Source organism: Hordeum vulgare, chromosome 3H (genome assembly GCF_904849725.1).
Source record: "Hordeum vulgare subsp. vulgare chromosome 3H, MorexV3_pseudomolecules_assembly, whole genome shotgun sequence".
In the NCBI taxonomy this organism is placed as follows: domain Eukaryota; kingdom Viridiplantae; phylum Streptophyta; class Magnoliopsida; order Poales; family Poaceae; genus Hordeum; species Hordeum vulgare.
Window position 1 is genome coordinate 102,048,980 of NC_058520.1, and position 20,046 is coordinate 102,069,025.

Here is a 20,046-nt window from a genome sequence, read left to right on the forward strand (position 1 = left end):
ACCAAGCCAAGCAAAGAAAAGCTGTAGGAACTAGGAACAAGGCCGTTGCGTTTCATAGGATGAATGGATGGATGGATGGACGGAGAGAGGGACCGATCGAAAGTAATTCATGTAGTGTCGCAAACCAGCCCAACAAATTGCCTGTGGCAGGGGAAAATAAAGAGTATTTTGTATCTTTCTAGATCCAGCATAGGTAGTAGATGATACATATGACAAGAATGCGGTAAGCGTTGTGAGAGAGAATACAAATTTAGTAGGAGTAGCGCCGTTGTCCCTTGTGGTTAAAGAGTCGCTATGGGTGGTGAAGCATGCATGCATGCAATGTTATACACATACGGCTAACTTGCTCGATCTTCGTACACGTTTCCAAGATTATCTAACGAACGAATTCAAAAGCTAAGCTAAGCTGAGTTAAGCATATATTGCCAACGAAAATAACGTGACAATCAACACCCTAAATAAATGCCGTGCAATTCTCAGAAAAACAAACAAACAAACAAAACACACGCCGTGCCAACATTTTTTCAAGAGCTACTTTTAGTAGCGGTATATAGTGGCTGCAAATCAGGCCAGTAAAATATCTACGAGTAGTCGTTTTCCGAAAGAAAGAAAAAAATCTACCAGTAAGTAACTTGTGGTTTATCTTTTTTTTTTCTTGCAAGAAACTTGAGGTTTATCTACTACAGCCAGTGGTGCTAATCTCGATTCTATCTTTTCCGGAATAAAAGTACCTGCACGCCTCTACTATAATTTATTATCCAAAATCCTCGGGCCTTTTTCTGCAGATTCTTACTTCTGCGCCACTCTTCCTGTTCCTGCACAGTAGGACTTTAATATTCTACCAGCCACAAAACGGTAGCATGGTAAGATTCCGTTTCCGTTTCCACCGTAGATAATCTGCGTACAAAACAAAACGTGCATTTCAGGCACTGGACGTACGGTCGGATCTGTTATCTTTCTAGAACCAGGTAGTATTAATTCCCTCAACAAATAATTAACACTGCCCGAGGCAGCAGATTATTTCATGCAAATTCATCTTATCTTTTCGAAAGAAAAGAAAAACCCCACACATTCATGTTTAAAAAATGGGCCGCCAGATCGACATCCCACCAAGTATTGCTAGTGCAAAAAATACCACTGTACAATACAAATGTGAAAATTTGATTTGGCAGGAAAAAGAAAAGGAAAAATCAGAGAAGAAGTGGCAATGCTCGATCGATGGTGGTAGAAGCTGCTGGGTTGGGTGGGTTATTAAAATCTCAAATCGCAAGCTTGCAACTAACTGAGCATCTCATGATCATGCCTAGGATTCACATGTGGAGCGCCCTCCCTTTTCCTAGCACGCATATGGAGAGAACATATTTGTATTGTTGGCGAGGTGGCCATGCAAGCCATGATGCGAGAAGGCTACATACATATACACTGTCCAAGCAGCAAAACGGTGGCGATCCGGCCGATGGATCGACCTAACGAGGCCATTAGTAGCAACATTTGGATTATTTTCTTTCTAGGCACCTTAATAACACAGCTGGTGCGGGCGATTAAAAGAGGAGTAGGCATGTTAACCATGTGACGACCCTCTTAGTTTAATCGTTTCCCGTGGCTACAGGTAGGCAGGTCACTTGAGCAGGAATCCAGACTTTATCGGCTCATACATACTCCTACTACATGTCAGCATCCATCCATCTACACATAACACTACGTGGTCGACCGATCCGTCCTGAAAAGACTCGCCATTAGTATTATTCTCAAAGAAGGGTTCAGCTCTGGCGTCTCTGATCGTTGCCTGTTGAGATGCAACGAGCTGTCAGGAAAAACCACGGCAAATTGGGCTATCAAGTCAATACCGGCTCCTAGAAACCCCCAAAATCGCGTCTGACCCGCATTGATGTCCTCCTCTCCTCCGGTGATTAAGATTTAAAGAAGCCAATTCCTCGGAGCCTTGCGGCTGCAGCGCAGCTCGGATCTGGACCTAGTACCACCACAGTACTGATCTGCCAAGGAGGAAGGATGACAGTGCGTGAGTCAGCAGTAGAAAGGGGAGTGAGATATACTGTACGTACTACTTTGTGATTAACTAGTAGTCCCGGCATGGTTAGATTAAAGCTAAACGCTGCACTTTGGTGACGACCGCTCTTTGGGGAAACCATCCATGATGATGATGAGGATGATGCTGTCCTGCTCGGCCGGCCTCGGGCGGGGAATATTTTGGTGGCGTCACCCCGCGTCACGGCAAAAGGCCGGGCAAATAAGATTTCGGGCCGCTTTTGTCAGTCCCGTCCCCACCCACTGCCACTGCCACCGCCACCGCCACAGCCACCGTGCGTGAGGCAGCGTGCCAAATCATGACCGCGCTCATCCCTAGTTTAAGCCTAATAAAGCCTGCGTCTCATGCCGGTAACACATTCTCTTTTTCCCTCGTCTCATCTCATCTCATCTCATTGTGAGATGAGATGGGCGCTGTATATAGTAGCACTACGTGTCGCCATGCGAGAGTACTTTGGAGGCCGTCTGCATCGACGGCAACTGGCGGACGGCGCCGGTGCAGACCCTGCTGAGTTGGTATGGTATGGTGTGTGTGTGTCCAGGATGGATGGATGGATGGATCCGGTGGCTGGACGGTCGCCAGCAAGGAACAAAGGAGTCCAGGTCGAGGCGGCGCGGCGCCCTGCCACGCCGTGTGGGTGTGGGTGGGCACCGGGCATGGCCGCATGGGGGATGCAGCAGCAGCAGCAGAGAAATCCGCAGATGCAGGGATGGCGTATGGTTATTCGGTCCTAGCTGGAAATATCGTCTAGTGGTAGTGGTGGTATAGCTTTAATGCCACCTGTGCTCGATTAGCTGGAGCCCCGGTGGACCAGCCCGGGGACACGCTGGAAATATCGGCCATGCATGTGTGCTCGCTCGTACGGGTACGACCAACCAGCCGTGGTCTAGCTAGCAAGCAACCAAGGAAAGGATAGATAGATACACGCCCATCTGCAGCTTCTTTCGTGTGTATTTTTCTTCTCTCTTTTTTGATTTCAGCTTCTTCCGTTCGCTGCACGTCCATCTGAGGGAGGCCACTACGATCGATCCATCCATCTACTCTCCCACGACCAACGCATAGAAAAACCATGTAGTTGGCTTTTGCAAACTGCTCTGGCCCGATTCATCAAGGAACTGATGGCAATCAGATGCATGGACAAGTGGTACCGTGTTTCTCATTGGCCGAAACGGAAACGGAAACGTAGTTCAGGCCAAGATACGTAAACGTCAGGAGAGAGGCACATGGTACCGGGAAAACCCTACTCCTGCATTCTCATCACAAGCTGTACTACTGCCGTACACTGACATAACTGGTTACAGAGGCCGTGTGGAAGGAAAACGTCCAAGCAGTGTATACGTGTCCCCCTACTTGGAACCAACCGTATGGGTGTCGCCCCAAATGCAAGAACTAATCATTCGAGACGAGATTTTTTTTCTTCCTTTGTTGTTGTTGTTGTTGCGAAATAACGGGAGGTGCACCTCAACGGGACATGTAGTATTATGGTGGATACATGCATGTGATCGGGATCATGAGTATTGGTAGTTGGTATGGTATTCTACTAGTAGTATGAATGAGGAGCTACCTACGCTAGCCGCTAGGCCATGCTACCGTGCGAGAGATCTCTAAGGTTAGGGGCCGGCTCATGAGTATACTTGTTGGGCAAATGATTGATGTGTCATTAAAAGGTTGTGTACGTGTTGGCGTTGCGTGTACATAAGTTTTGTACGAGGCCAACATTTTGTTACAATAGCTTGGGTCGGTTTTGCATAGAGAAACTGGTCATGAAAATGTCTAGTGTAAAATTTCTTGTATAACAAGATCGTGAGAGGTGCGGATGGGCAAACGGCACACGGATCCGGCAACGACTGTTGGAGAGGGGCCGGATCCAGGACAGAAACGACAACGGTGTGCGGATCCTTTTCGCGGCCAAGGCAGAGAGCTCCTGGTTGGCCATGTCGACGACCTACACACGCATAAGCACAGGAGGTGAGTAAAACCGAAGAAAGAGGGAGAGGGAAAAGAGAAACAAGGGAGAGGAAGGAGATGAAGAGCGCATCGGGGCTGGTCACCGATGGTGAGGTCCTCCGTCGTGGTGGCATGGAGGCGAGGGGGAAGACATGCAAGCTCCTGGACGCCAGCGAGGTGAGGAGGCCGTCTCGTTCGGCACCATGGATGAGGAGGTGTGCTTGGGCAGGAGCACCATTGAAGAGTCTATGGAGAGAGGGAGGAGAGTGAGGGAGAGAGGAGGGATTCGGTCGAGGATATGAAGATTTCACCTACCTTGTACTTAGTAGTAGCGAGGGGTATAAACCCGCGCTACTACTATCAACTTAATAGTAGCGCGTGTTTATACCCCTCGCTACTACTATGGCAATGTCACGGAAAAGCAAGGTAGAGACCATTTATAGTAGTAGCGATGGGTATAAACCCGCGCTACTACTATGACAATGTACCGGGGGAGCACGGTAGAGACCATTTATAGTAGTAGCAATGGGTATAAACCCACGCTAGTACTATCAACTTAGTAATAGCGAGGGTTATAAACTCGCGTTACTAGTAAGCGTCTATCTATAAACTTTTTCCTAGCAGTATTACACAAAGAACCAAGAGTCAAGAAGTAAAATTACAATCAAGAACAAAGAATCCTCTAAGCTTGACACTAGCACTAATCACTACCTCCGGCACCATCATAGTAACCATCAAAGAAAAAAATGATAAATTACCTCCTCGTGCGAGTTCGGCGCGGCTCCATCGCTGATATGCAACATCACATACCTCCAAGGTGGCTCACCAAGGGCGAAATCATTTTCATTGAACGAATCAGACTGGACAACACTCTAGACATGCCATCGAACTCCACACCTGCCAACCCGCCACGACTAAGACGCAGAAGGAGGAAACAATACGTGCCAGCCATCAACCATAAATTCATCACACGTTCCATTTTTCACCTTTCGTCGATGCAGACCACGATATGTATCTGTTCCTAGACTACCTCCCAAGCTTCGCACCGACGCGGGAGCAAACGGCGGAGCTCGAGGACACAAGTCCATCATAAGGATGTCGTAGTCACCACGACATCCCCGCTTGAACATACTAGTTTCTAAATCCATCACCAACTACAAAGACGACCGCCTCATCGGGGATGAACGTGGAGCTTCCTTATTGAGCATAGTCATCGCCGCAATCGAAGCCAAAACGTCGAGCGAATCAAAAACCTAAACTGCTTGGACGCTGAAACCTAAAGCTAAAACGATCCACACGCACGGGACCCATCAACCCCCCTTCCATCGACGACCAAAAGATAGCAGACGGAGGAGAGCCGCCGGACGACGGTGTCAAAAGGAGGGGTTCTCGTGGCGACGGCTAGGTTTCTTAGTCGCTCGATCTATGTTGGATGTTTAATGCCTAGTTATTCCTGTGACTTGACCCAGTTCTACAGATGATACATACATACATCTACATGCACCCTCTTTTTAACTTGAGGAAGGAGTCGATCCGAGTCACACAACATAAAAATGGTGGTCAACTTAAGGCTAACCCAACCAAGCGATTTCCATCACTAAATTACGGTTACATACACCAGGGATCTCGATGAGGTGGCAGCAGTGCACATGTGGCCGGGTCGGGTCTCCCACCGGCGCGAGGATGAGTTAGGTTAGTGCTCCTTAATTAATCACTGCATGAGTAGTGGTGGTAGTACTAGTACTAGTACTCCTAGCTAGCAGTAGCCTGCATGAACAATGAACAAACTAACTTATTCAAACCGTTGTTTAATCGTCCTCTGAAATCAGCGACCCTCCCCTGCTCCTTCGGGATCTGAAAAGAACCTAAGCTAGCCTCCCGCTCATTCTCTCCCACGCTACTTGTATAATTTCTTAATCAGCTGGATACGTACAGTACTCGGATATGTCACTACTCTTCTGATGAATGAACCACTGTCAGATGCTATTAGTAATTTACCGTCACCAGTCTGAATCCACCATTGCTGGCTGCTGCTGCATCCGGAGAACCGCGAGAGCAAAGCTGAGCCCACCGGTGGTCCAACACAAGGCGATCCTGCAAGTCCCTATGAACACGTTAAGTGGCTTAATTACCACTGCCTGGGAACACGTCGATACAGATTCGATCTCACTGTCAGAGGCGAATAGTATGCGACAGTGTTGGCCTCCAGTCGATGACGGTCAAGGTTGCGCTTGTCCCACCCAGCCGAGGTGAAGCTGAAGCTGTCCTTCATGGCTTCATGTGACTGAGTGAATAGCATACAACCACCCCTTTTCGTGTTAGGGGTTTAAAAGAAAATTGTGTTAACTTCCAGTCCACTAGAGGTTAGCGATAGATCCGCACGACTCCTTTAATACCTGATCGCTATTATTTCAAAAATAAAAGTGATTGAAAGATGATTCAAACCTAGGTCTATGCAATAGCGTGTTAGGGTTTAAGAAAATTGTGTTAACTTCCAGTCCACTAGAGGTTAGCGACAGTTCCGCACGATTCCTTCAGTACCTATTATTTCAAGAATATAAATGCTTGAAAGATGATTCAAACCTAGGTCTATGTAATAGTTATTGACCCTAATAACCATCTAACCCATCTTTTGTTGTTGTCTATCGTAAATAAGCAATGTTATTTGAACCTTTTTTATTTCTGTCATATCAAAAATAATAATAATAATAATTGACTTGATAACTTTGGCATGATCAGCATGATAAATATAGTTTGAGCAACATGATAACTATATCATGATAAGGCTGGTAACTATAGTACGAGAAGGTTAACTAAAACATGGGGCAGTATGATAATTTAACACAGAAATTACCGGTGAAATGTTTCAAAACCTTTTTCCCCTTGGATAAAAGAAACCATGATGTTTAAACGTAAGATATTATGTGTGTGATGCACATAATTGTCATAAATTTACATGAAAGTTACCGGAGGAGTTGTGTTTCAATGTTTTTTCCTACAAGTCAAAGTTAGCATGGTGGTTGAACGTAATTTACACACAAGTTATCAGGGCATGTTTGAGTAATGTTTTTCCCATGGGTAGATGTTATCAATGTCTTGTATGTAAGTTATCGGTGCCTAGTGCGTAAATTACCACGCCATTTGCACTAAGTTATCAGGGGATATTTCTAGAACTTTTTGCCCAAGGTGAAAAGTTATGAGTGTGTTTATATGTAAGTTATCAGGTTAGTTGTACGTAAGTTATCATCTTATTTACATTGAAGTTACCGGGGTATATTTCAACAACTTTTTCACCTTGGATGGTCAAAAAATGGTATTTTATTTGAACTTGTAGGAGCCAAGTAGTGGGTGAGTTGGTTAGTGTGTTAAGATCTCAGTATTAAAGTCTTGAGTTCAATTCTCAGCTTTAGCATGATTTTTTAGGCTAAAAAACTATAAGTATGAAAACTCCTAGCATCAAGATTTGTTTGCAACATCTTTTTCTTCCGGGCAAAAAGTTATCATGGTGTTTGTGTGTTAGCTATCATATTTTTTATGTGTATATCACCATGCTATTAACATAGAAGCTATCACGGGTGTGTCTCCAACAACTTATTTTCCTGGATCAAAGTTATCACGATGTTTGTACCTAAGTTATCAGGTTCATGGTGTGTATATTATCATGCTATTTAGATAGAAGTTATCACGTATGTGGTGTGTACAAAAAATATCGCGCTGGATCCAATCTAGAGAAAAATCGCAACGGTTAACGTCAACGTTTTTGAAAATCTACCCTCTAAATGCGCCATCAAATTAGCAACTAGTTCAGATTTTTAGTCCTAAATGAAGAGCGATTATGCATTAAATACAAAGCTTGAGTAATTATCCCAACAACAATGTCTAGGTGGAGGGGTTAGTGTGATGGTGTTTCTTGTGGAGGTGTGGGGTTCGATTTCCATCCTTGCCCCGTTTTTTCCCTTTCTTTTTGAAGCTTAAAAAGTTAATGTTGACTTAATGTGGCCGTTCGATCCGGAATGGACGCGGATAAACTAAATTCCCTTGTTTCAAAAACCCAAATCGTCCTTTACTAAGACATTAAACCGGTTTATGATAGGTCGGGCCGACACCTAAAGAAGCGTCAGTTTGACCGTTAGCTCACATGTGAGTGTTTCATCAAAAAATTCTTAAATTCCATTGTTCTTTTACAAATTTATAAATATATGTTCTTTCTTTTAGAGATTGACCCCTATGAGTTTTTTTAAAAGCAATATGGTCCTTATAGATTTTAATGCAAATCAGTCGGTCCTGGCGGTCTGCCCGCCCTCGGCGCCGAAGGCGGCCAGGTTGCCGGCCCCATGGTGGCGGAGGTGTCCGGTGAATGGGCCAGCCACGCTGGAAGGGAGGTCCGCGGCGACGCACACTGGACGCCGACGGGCAAATGATTGGAGCACTGCAGTGCCCCTCCCGTGCTCTTCAGAGGAGCTGCGCCAGCAGGGCGACAAGGAGTGCACCGGCAAGCATCCATGGCGCCACTGCGAAGCTCTCTTCCCTCGCCTGGGTCGTCGTCCAGTTCGCGCAGCCGCCGAGCTCCCTTCCAACGCCATCTCAGTGCTCCGTCATGCGCCGTCGGCGACCAGTGCGCGCCGACAGTGAGCTGCCCCTGGAGCCGCCATGAGCCCCGAGTCGCACAACCTCTCTCTCTCTTTCCTCTTCCTGGGCACGGCGGCCCAAGATCCCGGCCATGCGTGGCGGTGGTGAAGCTCGGCCTTCGTGAGGAGGAGAAAAGAAAGAAAAAAGATAGGAGGAAGATGAGATACCTTACATGTGAGTTCTACATGTACGTTAACGGTCAAACACAACAGTCAAAGAGACGAACTGCTTAGGAGTGGGTCTGACATTTGAGAAAATAGCTTAAATCGCTAGCAACGGGCGGTTTGGGTTTGTTGAAACAACTGACCTGGATTCTGATAGTTATCCGTCATAAACAAAATTTTGATAGTTTTCAAAAATCATAACACGAAAAGTGATCCCCCTCATGTCGATTCCACTGTGGCAACACATGGGGATGGATGGATAGATCTCTCATTCTCTCCTCCTCCTCTCCCTGGGTCCTGTGTGCCAGTACTGCTGTGTGTCTCTCTATGGCGGCACTGCGCCACCTACTTGCAAGTCTGTAGCTATGCTTAGGTCTGCATCGTCAAGAATTCATGAGCTCAGCGGAGTCAGGGATGCGCCAGTGAATCAGTGATCTTTGGTTTGGTTTGTCATCGACTTGCCATGGGCGCGGCCGTACGGTCCATTGATGGTTCCCTGCCTGAACACCCACTTGAATAGTAGGAGGAGGGCTACTGTCTACTGTGGGTCTGTGGCAACAAGGTGTCGGTGTCGGTGCGAGATGTTGAGATGCATGCAAGGATCACTTGTGACAAGTAGGAGTAGAGATTCGAAATCCATGGACATGTAGCCAATCTAGATTACATTGCTGCTGCTTCTTTTCTTTTGGGGTAGTTGTACTGATTTTCATCAGTCTACCTTTTCGAAAAACGGAACATCTTCGGTCTGAGTCCTGCGCATGCGCATGCATGCAGGAAAAATCTCCGCCTCTGAAAGATCCTAAGAAAGCAGGTGCTCCTCCACTACACAGAATCGTATGCTTGGAGGCTGGTAGATTAGTTTTGCAGTTGGACAATGGACAAATTCTAGCTACTGTAAGTCGCACTCAAAAGTCTGAATAGCTTGAAAAATGCCAATCCTTATACAAATTAAAGACAATCACCCCAAGCACCGCACCGACTACTACTCCCTCCGTTTCTAAATATAAGACCTTTTATGTATTGCACTATGAACTACATACGGATGTACATAGACATATTTTAGAATGTAGATTCACTCATTTTGCTCCGTATGTAGTCTCCTAGTGTAATCTCTAAAATGTCTTATATTTTAAAACGGAGGGAGTAGTAAGCAATGTTCAGTTCACGTGGCATTTGGCTTTGGTACCTCCACGAGCCACGACCGATGAAAAGTCAAGTCGTAGTACGATCTTTGCATCGCAGGCTCAGAACAATCTGTGCGCGAGGAAGCCGGATGAATCCAGCATGCATGCATGCACCAAAGCGCGCTACTCCTCGTCCTCGGTCCGTTCCCAAGCTGGCCGGGCCGTCTCAAGAAGAAGAGCTCGAGGAGTCGAACGTCGAGACCCGGCGGCGTTTGCTGGCCAGGAGCGAGTCCCTCGGGGAGAACTCGAAGGCGGCGGCGGCGCTGGCGACCTTGTCGAGCACCGAGTCGAGCGCCTGGCGGACCGAGGCCGCGGTCACGGCGCCCTCGCGCGACATGGCCACGGTGATCCGGACGCGCCCGCCCAGCGTGGTGACCTCCGAGCCGACGACCCTCGGCGCGAGCGGCTGCAGCGCGCGCCTGACGTCGGCGAAGAGGTCCGCGCAGCCGTCGCCGCAGCTGAGCGTCGCCTTGACGACCAAGTGGTGGGGGGATGCTTGCGATTGCTGGACGACCTCGACGGTGACCTCGTCGGCGCCGGACGGGACGGGGCAGTGCTTGCCCACCCGCGCCGCGTCGCTCTTGAGCTTCTTCACGTGGTTTATCACCTCCGCGAGCAGCGCCGCCTTGTCCATCTGCAAAAGCCAATAATATGTCGACGGATCAGGTTTTTGGTGCCGTGTGGGCCGGTTTCTCAACCTAACCATGCACGTAGACGAAGCAGCGGGATTTGAAGGGCCGTCCATTCAAACAGGGAGGCGAAAGCCTTTTTCGACGAAATCACTACAGCTTTTAACCATCACTCCCACTTTCTCGCAAATGACGCATTACATGCGTGTCATCTGTCGCAACCTAATTTTTTTCTTTTTTCATAAATTCGTATTTTTAAAGCGTTTTATCTCCTAAACCGTGCATTCAAATCTTGAACTGTTTTCATCATTTGGTTCTCGCGTCGAGATCTTCCATGTTGATAGGTTTTGACAATTTTTTTTTCATGAAAAAACCCGATGTTTTTTCGTGTCTCTCGCGATAACAAAATCCTGCCTCTCGCGATAGTAAAACCGTGTCCCTCACGGAAAAAAGTGAGACAGAAAACACATTTTTTCCCTTCCCGAGAGGCACGGCCATGCCTCTCGCGATAGCAAAATCATGCCTCATAGAAAAAAAAGAAAGCAAAAAACGCGTTTTTTCCTTTCCGAGGGGCACGACCGTGCCTTCCGCGGAAGCAAAACCGTGTCTCTCACGGAAAAAAAAGAGCAAAAAACACTTTTTACCCTTTCCGAGACGTGCCTCTTGTGATTGAAAAACCGTGCCTCTCGCTGAAGCAAAACTGTGCCTCTCACGAAAAAAAAGAGTTTTCTCCTTTCCGAGAGGCATGACCGTACCTCTCGCGGAAGCAAAATCGTGCCTGCCGCGGGGAAAAAAGAACAGAAAACGTGTTTTTTCCCTTTTACGAGAGGCACGGTCATGCGAAAAAAGCCTGGAAAAAACCACTCTAAAAAACCGAAAACACGTGCGGAAAAAATAAAAAAATAAAAAAACGAAGGGAACACTCAAAACGCGATACGTGGCGGCGACTAAGAACGCATCAAATGACGACGCACGGAAGTAATCGCTAGGAGGCTCCTGAAGGAGTGCTCGCTAACTAGTTACTCCCTTTTTTCGGTACCCAAACGAAGCGGGCCAACGCCCATGGCCAACCACCTAGCTACCCAAACCAAACGGGCAACACCCGTTTAACTGGGATTTCTAATAAGGCCGTTAAAATAAACGCTCTCCACCAGGGCGGCAAATCGTAGGAGGGGCTTTACGGGCAGCCCAAACATCGTCATTTCTCTTATATTCGATATTTTTTATTTAATACTCTTCATTACAAATATGTTTTTTTTCTAAAAAGTTAATACATTATTAATATGTTGCACTATATTTTTTTTACAAAAAAATTATAGACTTAAAAAGTTCTTCATGTATTACCAATAAAAGTTAGACCACAAAAATAGTAATAATAAGTAACAGAAAACCAGCAGAAAGCCAAAAAAGGGGGTATGCGACTTGGGGTCTATCTTACGCTAAGACAGATTTGCCCAATTGGGTTGGGCCAATTTTACCCATAAAAATTAAAGCATAATAATAGTAGTAGTAGTAGTTTCTTCAAAGAAAAAGTAGTAGCAGTAGTAATAATAATAATAGTAATAGGGGAAATACATTTTGGTTCCTGGTTGTTTATGCACCTTATATGTGATTTTTTAATAATTAATTAAAAAGTCAAAATAGTTTCGAAGTATTTTTAGATTAAACTTGACTTTGTTTTGCACTAGTATATATATTTTCACAAAAAAATCAATATTGAATTCTGAAAAAAGGCAAAATTTATTTGCTATTATAAGTCACTGTTCACATTATTTTGACCAAAAAATTATCCTTTTCTGAAAAGAAGTCAATGTGTAATTTTATTTTTGTGGATTTTTTTACAAGTATAATGAAAGGTAAAGTTTATTTCAAAAATATTTGCAGAGTTTTTGGACTTTTTGTTGAATTGCATTTTTTTTTGCATATGGTCTATATACACCCAGGTTTCAAAAGTTCCCCTCCATAGTAATAGTAGCAACTAACAGAAAATTAGAAGGAATCCAAAAGAGGAAAATAGAAACAAAAGCCAACAAAAGCATGAGAGAAAAATAAACGGCTTAGACCCACTAAGGCTATGTGATTTGGGGTCCTATATGAGTTAAGACATAGAATAAGATTTGTTGGATCTGGGGTCCCTTAGACTAATCACGAATATGTAGTGCCAAACAAGTATACATTCCACACGAGGACGACGAATTGTGTTTGGACAGATAGCCACACAGTCGTCCGTTTTTTCCATGTCGCCTTGCATACTTGGAGCCTATAGTTCTTCCACGCAACTTCAACATGTGGACTAGTCTTGACTTTAGGTGAAAAACCGAAGATCCATCCATGACGGCGTTTATGAGCATCAGTCAGTCTCTCACATGTGTTTGTCTTCACGTTTCTCATGATGCTATGCTTTCACTTTGTTCCTTCTCCAGGTAAAAATCCGTGAGATGGTTTAGGTGACAGGCATAGGACTGTGTTTTTGGAGTTTCGAACCCTCATCTCTTTATCGATGACAAAGAACTTGTTGGCGATGGAATGTGCATCGCCATGAAGATAAGAGGCACCAGGTGGAACTTTCCTAGGACGACGGTCGTGAATGTTACTCTTCTAGGAAGACAATCCTCAAGGCCACGAGGGTCGGTTGCCCGCTTTGCCCCGCTCGTTGTGAGACCACCAATCACTTGGTTTTTGGTTGCTCGTTCGTGGCTAAGTTCTGGGATCGGCTGGTTGTCCCTTTCGTGGGCTCTTCGATGATGCATTCCTCCACCTTCACCTTTCTCCGATGTTGTCACCTTTGGAAGCATCTGAACGGGGCGGTTTTTCGTGGGCTCGTGTCCTCTCTACCCCTTCTTCACAAGTGCTTACGGAATGATGTTTCTCTATGACGAGCAAGCTACAGGTGGATTGTCGGCGTGATGCACATGCGTGAAAAATCGTCATGTCCCGTATTGACGAAGTTCCACCTAGCCCCCTCATTTTGTGTATCTCTCGCTTGACAACCCATGTCTTCTTGTTGTAAAACCATCTCGAGATTTAAGCCCGTTTTAGTAAAAATTCACGCAAGGGACACCCCCTCCTCCGAAATTTTAAAAAGAAAGTGTTGTGCTCGTATGTGTTGACTATGTTATTGCTGACTTGTCATATCTTATTAGTGACTGAGTTTATCATTTTGTACCATCTTGATGCTTTAATAACATCACTTTCTAAAAATGTAACGTGAATGTTTGTGTGCACTACATATAATAAGTGCCCTTTCAAATTCGTAGGATTGCAAAAATACAGGAATATAAAAAGCACATGATTGAACTGTCATGCCCATTATATGAGTTTAGTTTTTTTATTGCAACGAAGGTAAAACAAAACAGTTTTTTGAAGATTTTAGAGTGGATGTTAGATTTTTTATAAAATATACTGTAGTAGAAAAAGAAAATCCTTAGAAAGAGTTTCTGTTAAATTCAATCATAATCCTATGAATAAAACGACCAATGCAATAGAACTACCAAGAGTTTTCTTCTTCACGAGATCGTGAAAATATCAAAATCGACTCGCTACCTTCGCTCCCTTAGAGTCCTAAGAATCCTCTAGATATTAATTAGGAGATGGTGTTCGACTGTCCGTATAACCTCAAACAATATCGCAACAAAAAGTTCCTCAAGACGCGTCATGCATATTTTTTGCGAGCGACTAGCTAGCTCTTCGCTGTTATGTACTGCGACCTGGGCCTAGAGTCTTATTAGTAAATCCATGAATTATACAAATCGTGTGCGAAAATTGAAAAGGTAATAGTCGACTAGGAGGATTTTGCAGGGACTGAAGGACGACAATCACATCAGAACGGGGCGGATTTTCTAGTATTTGTCTTTACCTTCGAGTCAGTCTAGAAAGTGTTTGAACGAAATCCTCTTTCGATGTTATTTTGTTTTCTCAATCGATGCGCTTCGCATGCCACACATAGTGGATCTGCCCAGTGAATTTGATAAATATATCCTTGTTTGTTTTGGGTAGGTTGTTCAATGGCCGAGAGTATTTCTTCTTTAGGAGATCGTGAAAATATTAAAACCGACTCGCTACCTTCGCTCCCTTAGAGTCCTAAGAAGCCTCTAGATATTAATTAAGACATGGGGTTCGAATGTCCGTATAACCTCAAACACAATTGCAACAAAAAGTTTCGCAAGACGGGTCATGCATATTTTTTGCGAGCGACTAGCTAGCTCTCGGCTGTTATGCCCATGAATTATACAAATCGTGTGCAAAAATAAAAAAGGTAATAGTCGACTAGGAGGATTTTGCAGGGACTGAAGGACGACAACCACATCAGAACGGGGCGGTTTTTCTAGTATTTGTCTTTCCCTTCGAGTCAGTCTAGAAAGCGTTTGAATGAAATCCTTTCTCGATGTTATTTTGTTCCCTCAATCGATGCGCTTCGCATGCCATGCATAGTGGATATGTCCAATGAATTTGATAAATATAGCCTTGTTTATTTTGGATAGGTTGTTTAATGTGAAAATATTAAAACCGACTCGCTACCTTCGCTCCCTTAGAATCCTAAGAAGCCTCTAGATATTAATTAAGACATGGGGTTCGAATGTCCGTATAACCTCAAACACAATCGCAACAAAAAGTTCTGCAAGACGGGTCATGCATATTTTTTGCGAGCGACTAGCTAGCTCTCCGCTGTTATGTACTACGACCTAGGTTGGAGTCTTATTAGTAAATCCATGAATTATACAAATCGTGTGCAAAAATAAAAAAGGTAATAGTGGACTAGGAGGATTTTGCAAGGACTGAAGGACGACAGCCACATCAGAACGAGGCGGTTTTCCTAGTATTTGTCTTTCCCTTCGAGTCAGTCTAGAAAGCGTTTGAACGAAATCCTTTCTCGATGTTATTTTGTTCCCTCAATCGATGCGCTTCGCATGCCACATATAGTGGATCTGTCCAATGGATTTGATAAATATAGCCTTGTTTATTTTGGGTAGGTTGTTCAATGGCCGAGAGTATTTCTTCTTTAGGAGATCGTGAAAATATTAAAACCGACTTGCTACCATCGCTCCCTTAGAGTCCTAAAAATCCTCTAGATATTAATTAGGAGATGGGGTTCGAGTGTCCGTATAACCTCAAACACAATCGCAACAAAAAGTTCCGCAAGAGGCGTCATGCATATTTTTTACGAGCGACTAGCTAGCTCTCCGCTGTTATGTACTACGACCTGGGTTGGAGTCTTATTAGTAAATCCATGAATTATACAAATCGTGTGCAAAAATAAAAAAGATAATAGTCGACTAGGAGGATTTTGCAAGGACTGAATGACGACAACCACATCAGAACGGGGCAGTTTTCCTAGTATTTGTCTTTCCCTTCGAGCCTGTCTAGAAATTGTTTGAACGGAATCCTTTCTCGATGTTATTTTGTTCCCTCAATCGACGCATAGTGGATCTGTCCAATGGATTTGATAAATATAGCCTTGTTTATTTTGGGTAGGTTGTTCAATGGCCGAGAGTATTTCTTCTTCAGGAGATCGTGAAAATATTAAAACCGACTCGCTACCATCGCTCCCTTAGAGTCCTAAAAATCCTCTAGATATTAATTAGGAGATGGGGTTCGAGTGTCCGTATAACCTCAAACACAATCGCAACAAAAAGTTCGCAAGAGGCGTCATGCATATTTTTTGCGAGGGACTAGCTAGCTCTCCGCTGTTATGTACTACGACCTGGGCCTGGAGTCTTATTAGTAAATCCATGACTTATACAAATCATGTGTAAAAATAAAAAAGGTAATAGTCGACTAGGAGGATTTTGCAAGGACTAAAGGACGACAACCACATCAGAACGCGACGGTTTTCCTAGTATTTGTCTTTCCCTTTGAGTCAGTCTAGAAAGTGTTTGAACGAAATCCTTTTTCGATGTTATTTTGTTCCCTCAATCGATGCGCTTCGCATGTCATGCATAGTGGATCTGCCCAATAGATTTGATAAATATAGCCTTGTTTATTTTGGGTAGGTTGTTCAATGGCCGAGAGTATTTCTTCTTCAGGAGATCGTGAAAATATTAAAACCGACTCGCTACCTTCGCTCCCTTAGAGTCCTAAGAATCCTTTAGATATTAATTAGAAGATGGGGCTCGAGTGTCCGTATAACCTTAAAAACAATCGCAACAAAAAGTTTCGCAAGAGGCGTCATTCATATTTTTTGCGAGCGACTAGCTAGCTCTCCGCTATTATGTAGTACAACGTGGGCGTGGAGTCTTATTAGTAAATCCATGAATTATACAAACGTGTGCAAAAATAAAAAAGGGCTGGCGCTTTGGTGATGCATTCCTCCACCTTCAGCCTTCTCTGATGTTGGCATCTTTGGAAGCATCAGAACGGGGCGGTTTTCCGCGGGCTCGTGTCCTCTCTACCCCTTCTTTACAAGTGCTTATGGAATGATATTTCTCTTTGGCGAGCAAGCTGGAGGTGGATTGTCGGCGTGATGTAGATGCCTGAATCACCGTCTTGTCCCGTACAGACGAAGTTCCACCTAGCTCTTCCACTCCCTTTGTGTATCTCTCGCTTGACGGCTCATGTCTGGTTGTTGTAAAACCATCTCGAGATTTAAGCCCGTTTTAGTAAAAAAACAGGTGAGGAACACCCCCTCCGTCGAAAATTCAAAAAGAAAGTGTTGTGCTCGTATGTGTTGGCTATGTTATTGCTGACTTGTCATATCTTATTAGTGGCTGAGTTTATCATTATGTACCATCTTGATGCTTTAATAACATCACTTTCTAAAAATGTAACATGAATGTTTGTGTGCAAAACATATAATAAGTGCCTTTTCAAATTCGCAGGATTGCAAAAATACAGGAATATAAAAAGCACATGATTGAACTGTCATGCCCATTCGATTCCTATATGTGTTCAGTTTTCTTATTGCAACCCAGGTAAAACAAAATAGTTTTTCGAAGATATTAGAGTGGATGTTAGATTTTCTATAAAATCTATTTTCTCTGTTTTAAAATAACTGTCTCAATTTTATACTAGCTCTAGTATAAAATTGAACTAAGCTTAAGACACTTATTTCGAGATGGAGGGAGTAGCAGAAAAAGAAAATCCTCAGAAAAAGTTTCTGTTAAATTCAATCGTAATCCTATGAATAAAACGACCAATGCATGAGAACTTTCTAAGAATCCTAATTCTCTATAAAAATCTGATGAAATTCTTTTGAATCAAAGGAGCCCTAACTGTCGCTTTTCATCAGCGCAAAAAAAAAACTGTTGCTTTTCACCCCTGGACTCTTCTAAAATCCGCATATTGCAACGGTGGAATAATTCAACTGGAAGAAAAAAAAGGAAATTGGCGACAAGGAGAAGGAGAAGGAGAAGGGACTCACCTTGTGGGTGCAGGGGACCATGCTCCGGAGCGTGGCGAGGTGCGCGTTGATCCTCTCCCTCCGCCGCCGCTCCGCTTCGCTGTGGCTCCTGAGGGCCGTCGCCGCCTTCTCCTCCCGCCCTCCTCCCTTCCTCTTCTGCACGTCCGCCGCGCCCGGCTCCCCCGACGTCGACGCTCCCAGCCGCTGGCTGAAGCCATGTTCATGTTCATGTTCATGTTCATGCCCGCCGACGAAACCACCGTAAAACCCATCGTAGAGCCCCACCGCGCCGCTGAACGGACCGGAGTTCATCTCGATCGTCCCACGAGGCCAAAGGACGCAAGATCGAGAGCGTACCGGATGAAGCTGCAGCGACAGAGAGACCGTGGAGGTGAAAATGAAATGCCAGACAGAGCCAGGGGTCAGACCAGAATATGGTTTCCTCAACTGCGGTTGGCAAGGCAGCAGGGCCAAGAACCGAGCTCACGCCTGTGCGTGTCGTCCCGAATGTCGCAGATCTTCGCGACAGCGACGAGGGAGGAGCAGGCTCCAAAGCGCGGCAAGCACCTGTGTTTCCCAAGAAATATGTTGACCTGCAGCAGCCGCAAGCGCAGACAACGGAAGCCAACAGGAAGGAAACAACGGCGGGACCGACCGACGGCCTGGTTCCCAAGAACACGGTGGTCCAGGCAAGGCAAGCCGAAGACCTTCTCCCAAGGTCAATCGCCTCAGAAATGGCGAGAGCGAGACCCTTGGGGAGCAAAGCTTCCAACGAGATCACAGGAAAAGCAGAGCCGCGGGAGGGCAGGATCAGACACGACAAGGAGCAGAACACAAGGACCGTAGCTTGTTCCCTCAAGGACTGTTCACGAACCGTAGGAGTAGGGACACAAATCGAAAGAGGAGGAAGCACAAGACGAGAAGAACACCGGGCAAGCTCAGGTGCCCGGAGGCCGGTTGGGAGGGCAGGACCAGGAGGGCAGCTCGACGCGCCGTAGCTTCCTCTGCTCGGACTCCACCCTGCTCCCGCCGGCGTCGGACTCGGTCCTCGGCGTGCCGCCGCGCGCTTCCATCGTCGCCGTCGATGGGCTTGTGCTCGAGGGCTGGCGCAGCTAGATCAACTCGGAACTCCTCTGCTCTATAAACGGGATCATCTTCTATTCTCTTCTCACGCAGATGGAAGCAATACGTGTCTGCTTTTACTCTCGGTTTCTTGGCGATAGGTAGGCTCTTTAGATTGTGGATCTCTTCCTCGGAAAATTCCGCGTGGAGAGGAAGGAGAAGAAGAGTGGGATGCTGTGGAGCTCGGAGGAAGAAGAAGACCACCCAACCCGTTGGTTTTTCAAGGATTGGGAAGAGGGGTCGTCTGCAGCTTGTCATGTGTATGCCTCTGATTCGTTCTTGTTTTTCTAAATTTGGTTTGACACACAGGATAAGGACACGCTGTGCAAATTCTACGCTTGCTTATTAATTTGCTTGTCAAAAAGATTTGTTTTTTGGTTGCTTGCTTGATTGGCTACTACTGTACTTGGCTCTTTGTTTGGGTAGAATTTTTCTTGTCCTGGTTCCAGATGGTGCCACCAGGATTTCTGTACCACTTCACTGACATCATCATGGAAAAACAAGAGCGGTAACTTTTTTTTTTCCGTTGTAAGCATGACTTTTGCCACCAAATTTTATTAGGTTCAAGTGACTGTTCAGTGCCCCAATCGTCAAATTTAACTGCTGATAGCAACATTACAAAAGTTACATTGGAAAAAGATCTAGGTTTCTATATTAGTATTCCCTCGGTAAACTAATATAAAAGCGTTTAGATCACTATTTTAGTTATCTAAACACTTTTATATTAGTTTACAGAGGGAGTACCATAGATTGACTGGGCGGATCCTATCGACGCCGTATCAATCCTTCAACTTCTCATCCTAGATTACACGCCGATTCTATGATTCGCAACCCTACTGTAAAAATTCAGGTAATCAAAACTGTCACAACCTTGGTGACTAGGCATTTGGTGCCGTTGCAGTGTTGGTTTGCAGCGCAACACCTTACGTATATCTTATGCATATCTTGTAACCCTTTTTTTATTCTCCCGTTGCCATTTTGAATAACA

The 20,046-nt window shown here is 45.1% G+C and overlaps 1 protein-coding gene across 1 annotated transcript; it reads right to left on the reverse strand.

The window, feature by feature from the left end:
- Positions 1-9,673: 9,673 nt before the first annotated feature.
- Positions 9,674-19,354, reverse strand: LOC123443131 (transcription factor bHLH30-like). Its single transcript, XM_045119405.1, has 2 exons — positions 17,958-19,354; positions 9,674-10,605 (listed from the first exon to the last, which is right to left on the reverse strand). Exons 1-2 carry the CDS (start codon positions 18,246-18,248, stop codon positions 10,138-10,140), a joined length of 759 nt encoding a protein of 252 aa, XP_044975340.1. The 5' UTR covers positions 18,249-19,354; the 3' UTR covers positions 9,674-10,137.
- Between the last annotated feature and the right edge of the window lie 692 nt (positions 19,355-20,046).

Bases quoted from the DNA above. Each gene is read 5' to 3' on its own strand.
- LOC123443131 (XM_045119405.1), bottom strand. From the start codon at position 18,248: ATGAACTCCGGTCCGTTCAGCGGCGCGGTGGGGCTCTACGATGGGTTT. The intron at 10,606-17,957 runs GTGAGTCCCTTC...TGGCTTTTGCAG, and splicing joins TGGTCCCCTGCACCCACAAG to ATGGACAAGGCGGCGCTGCT.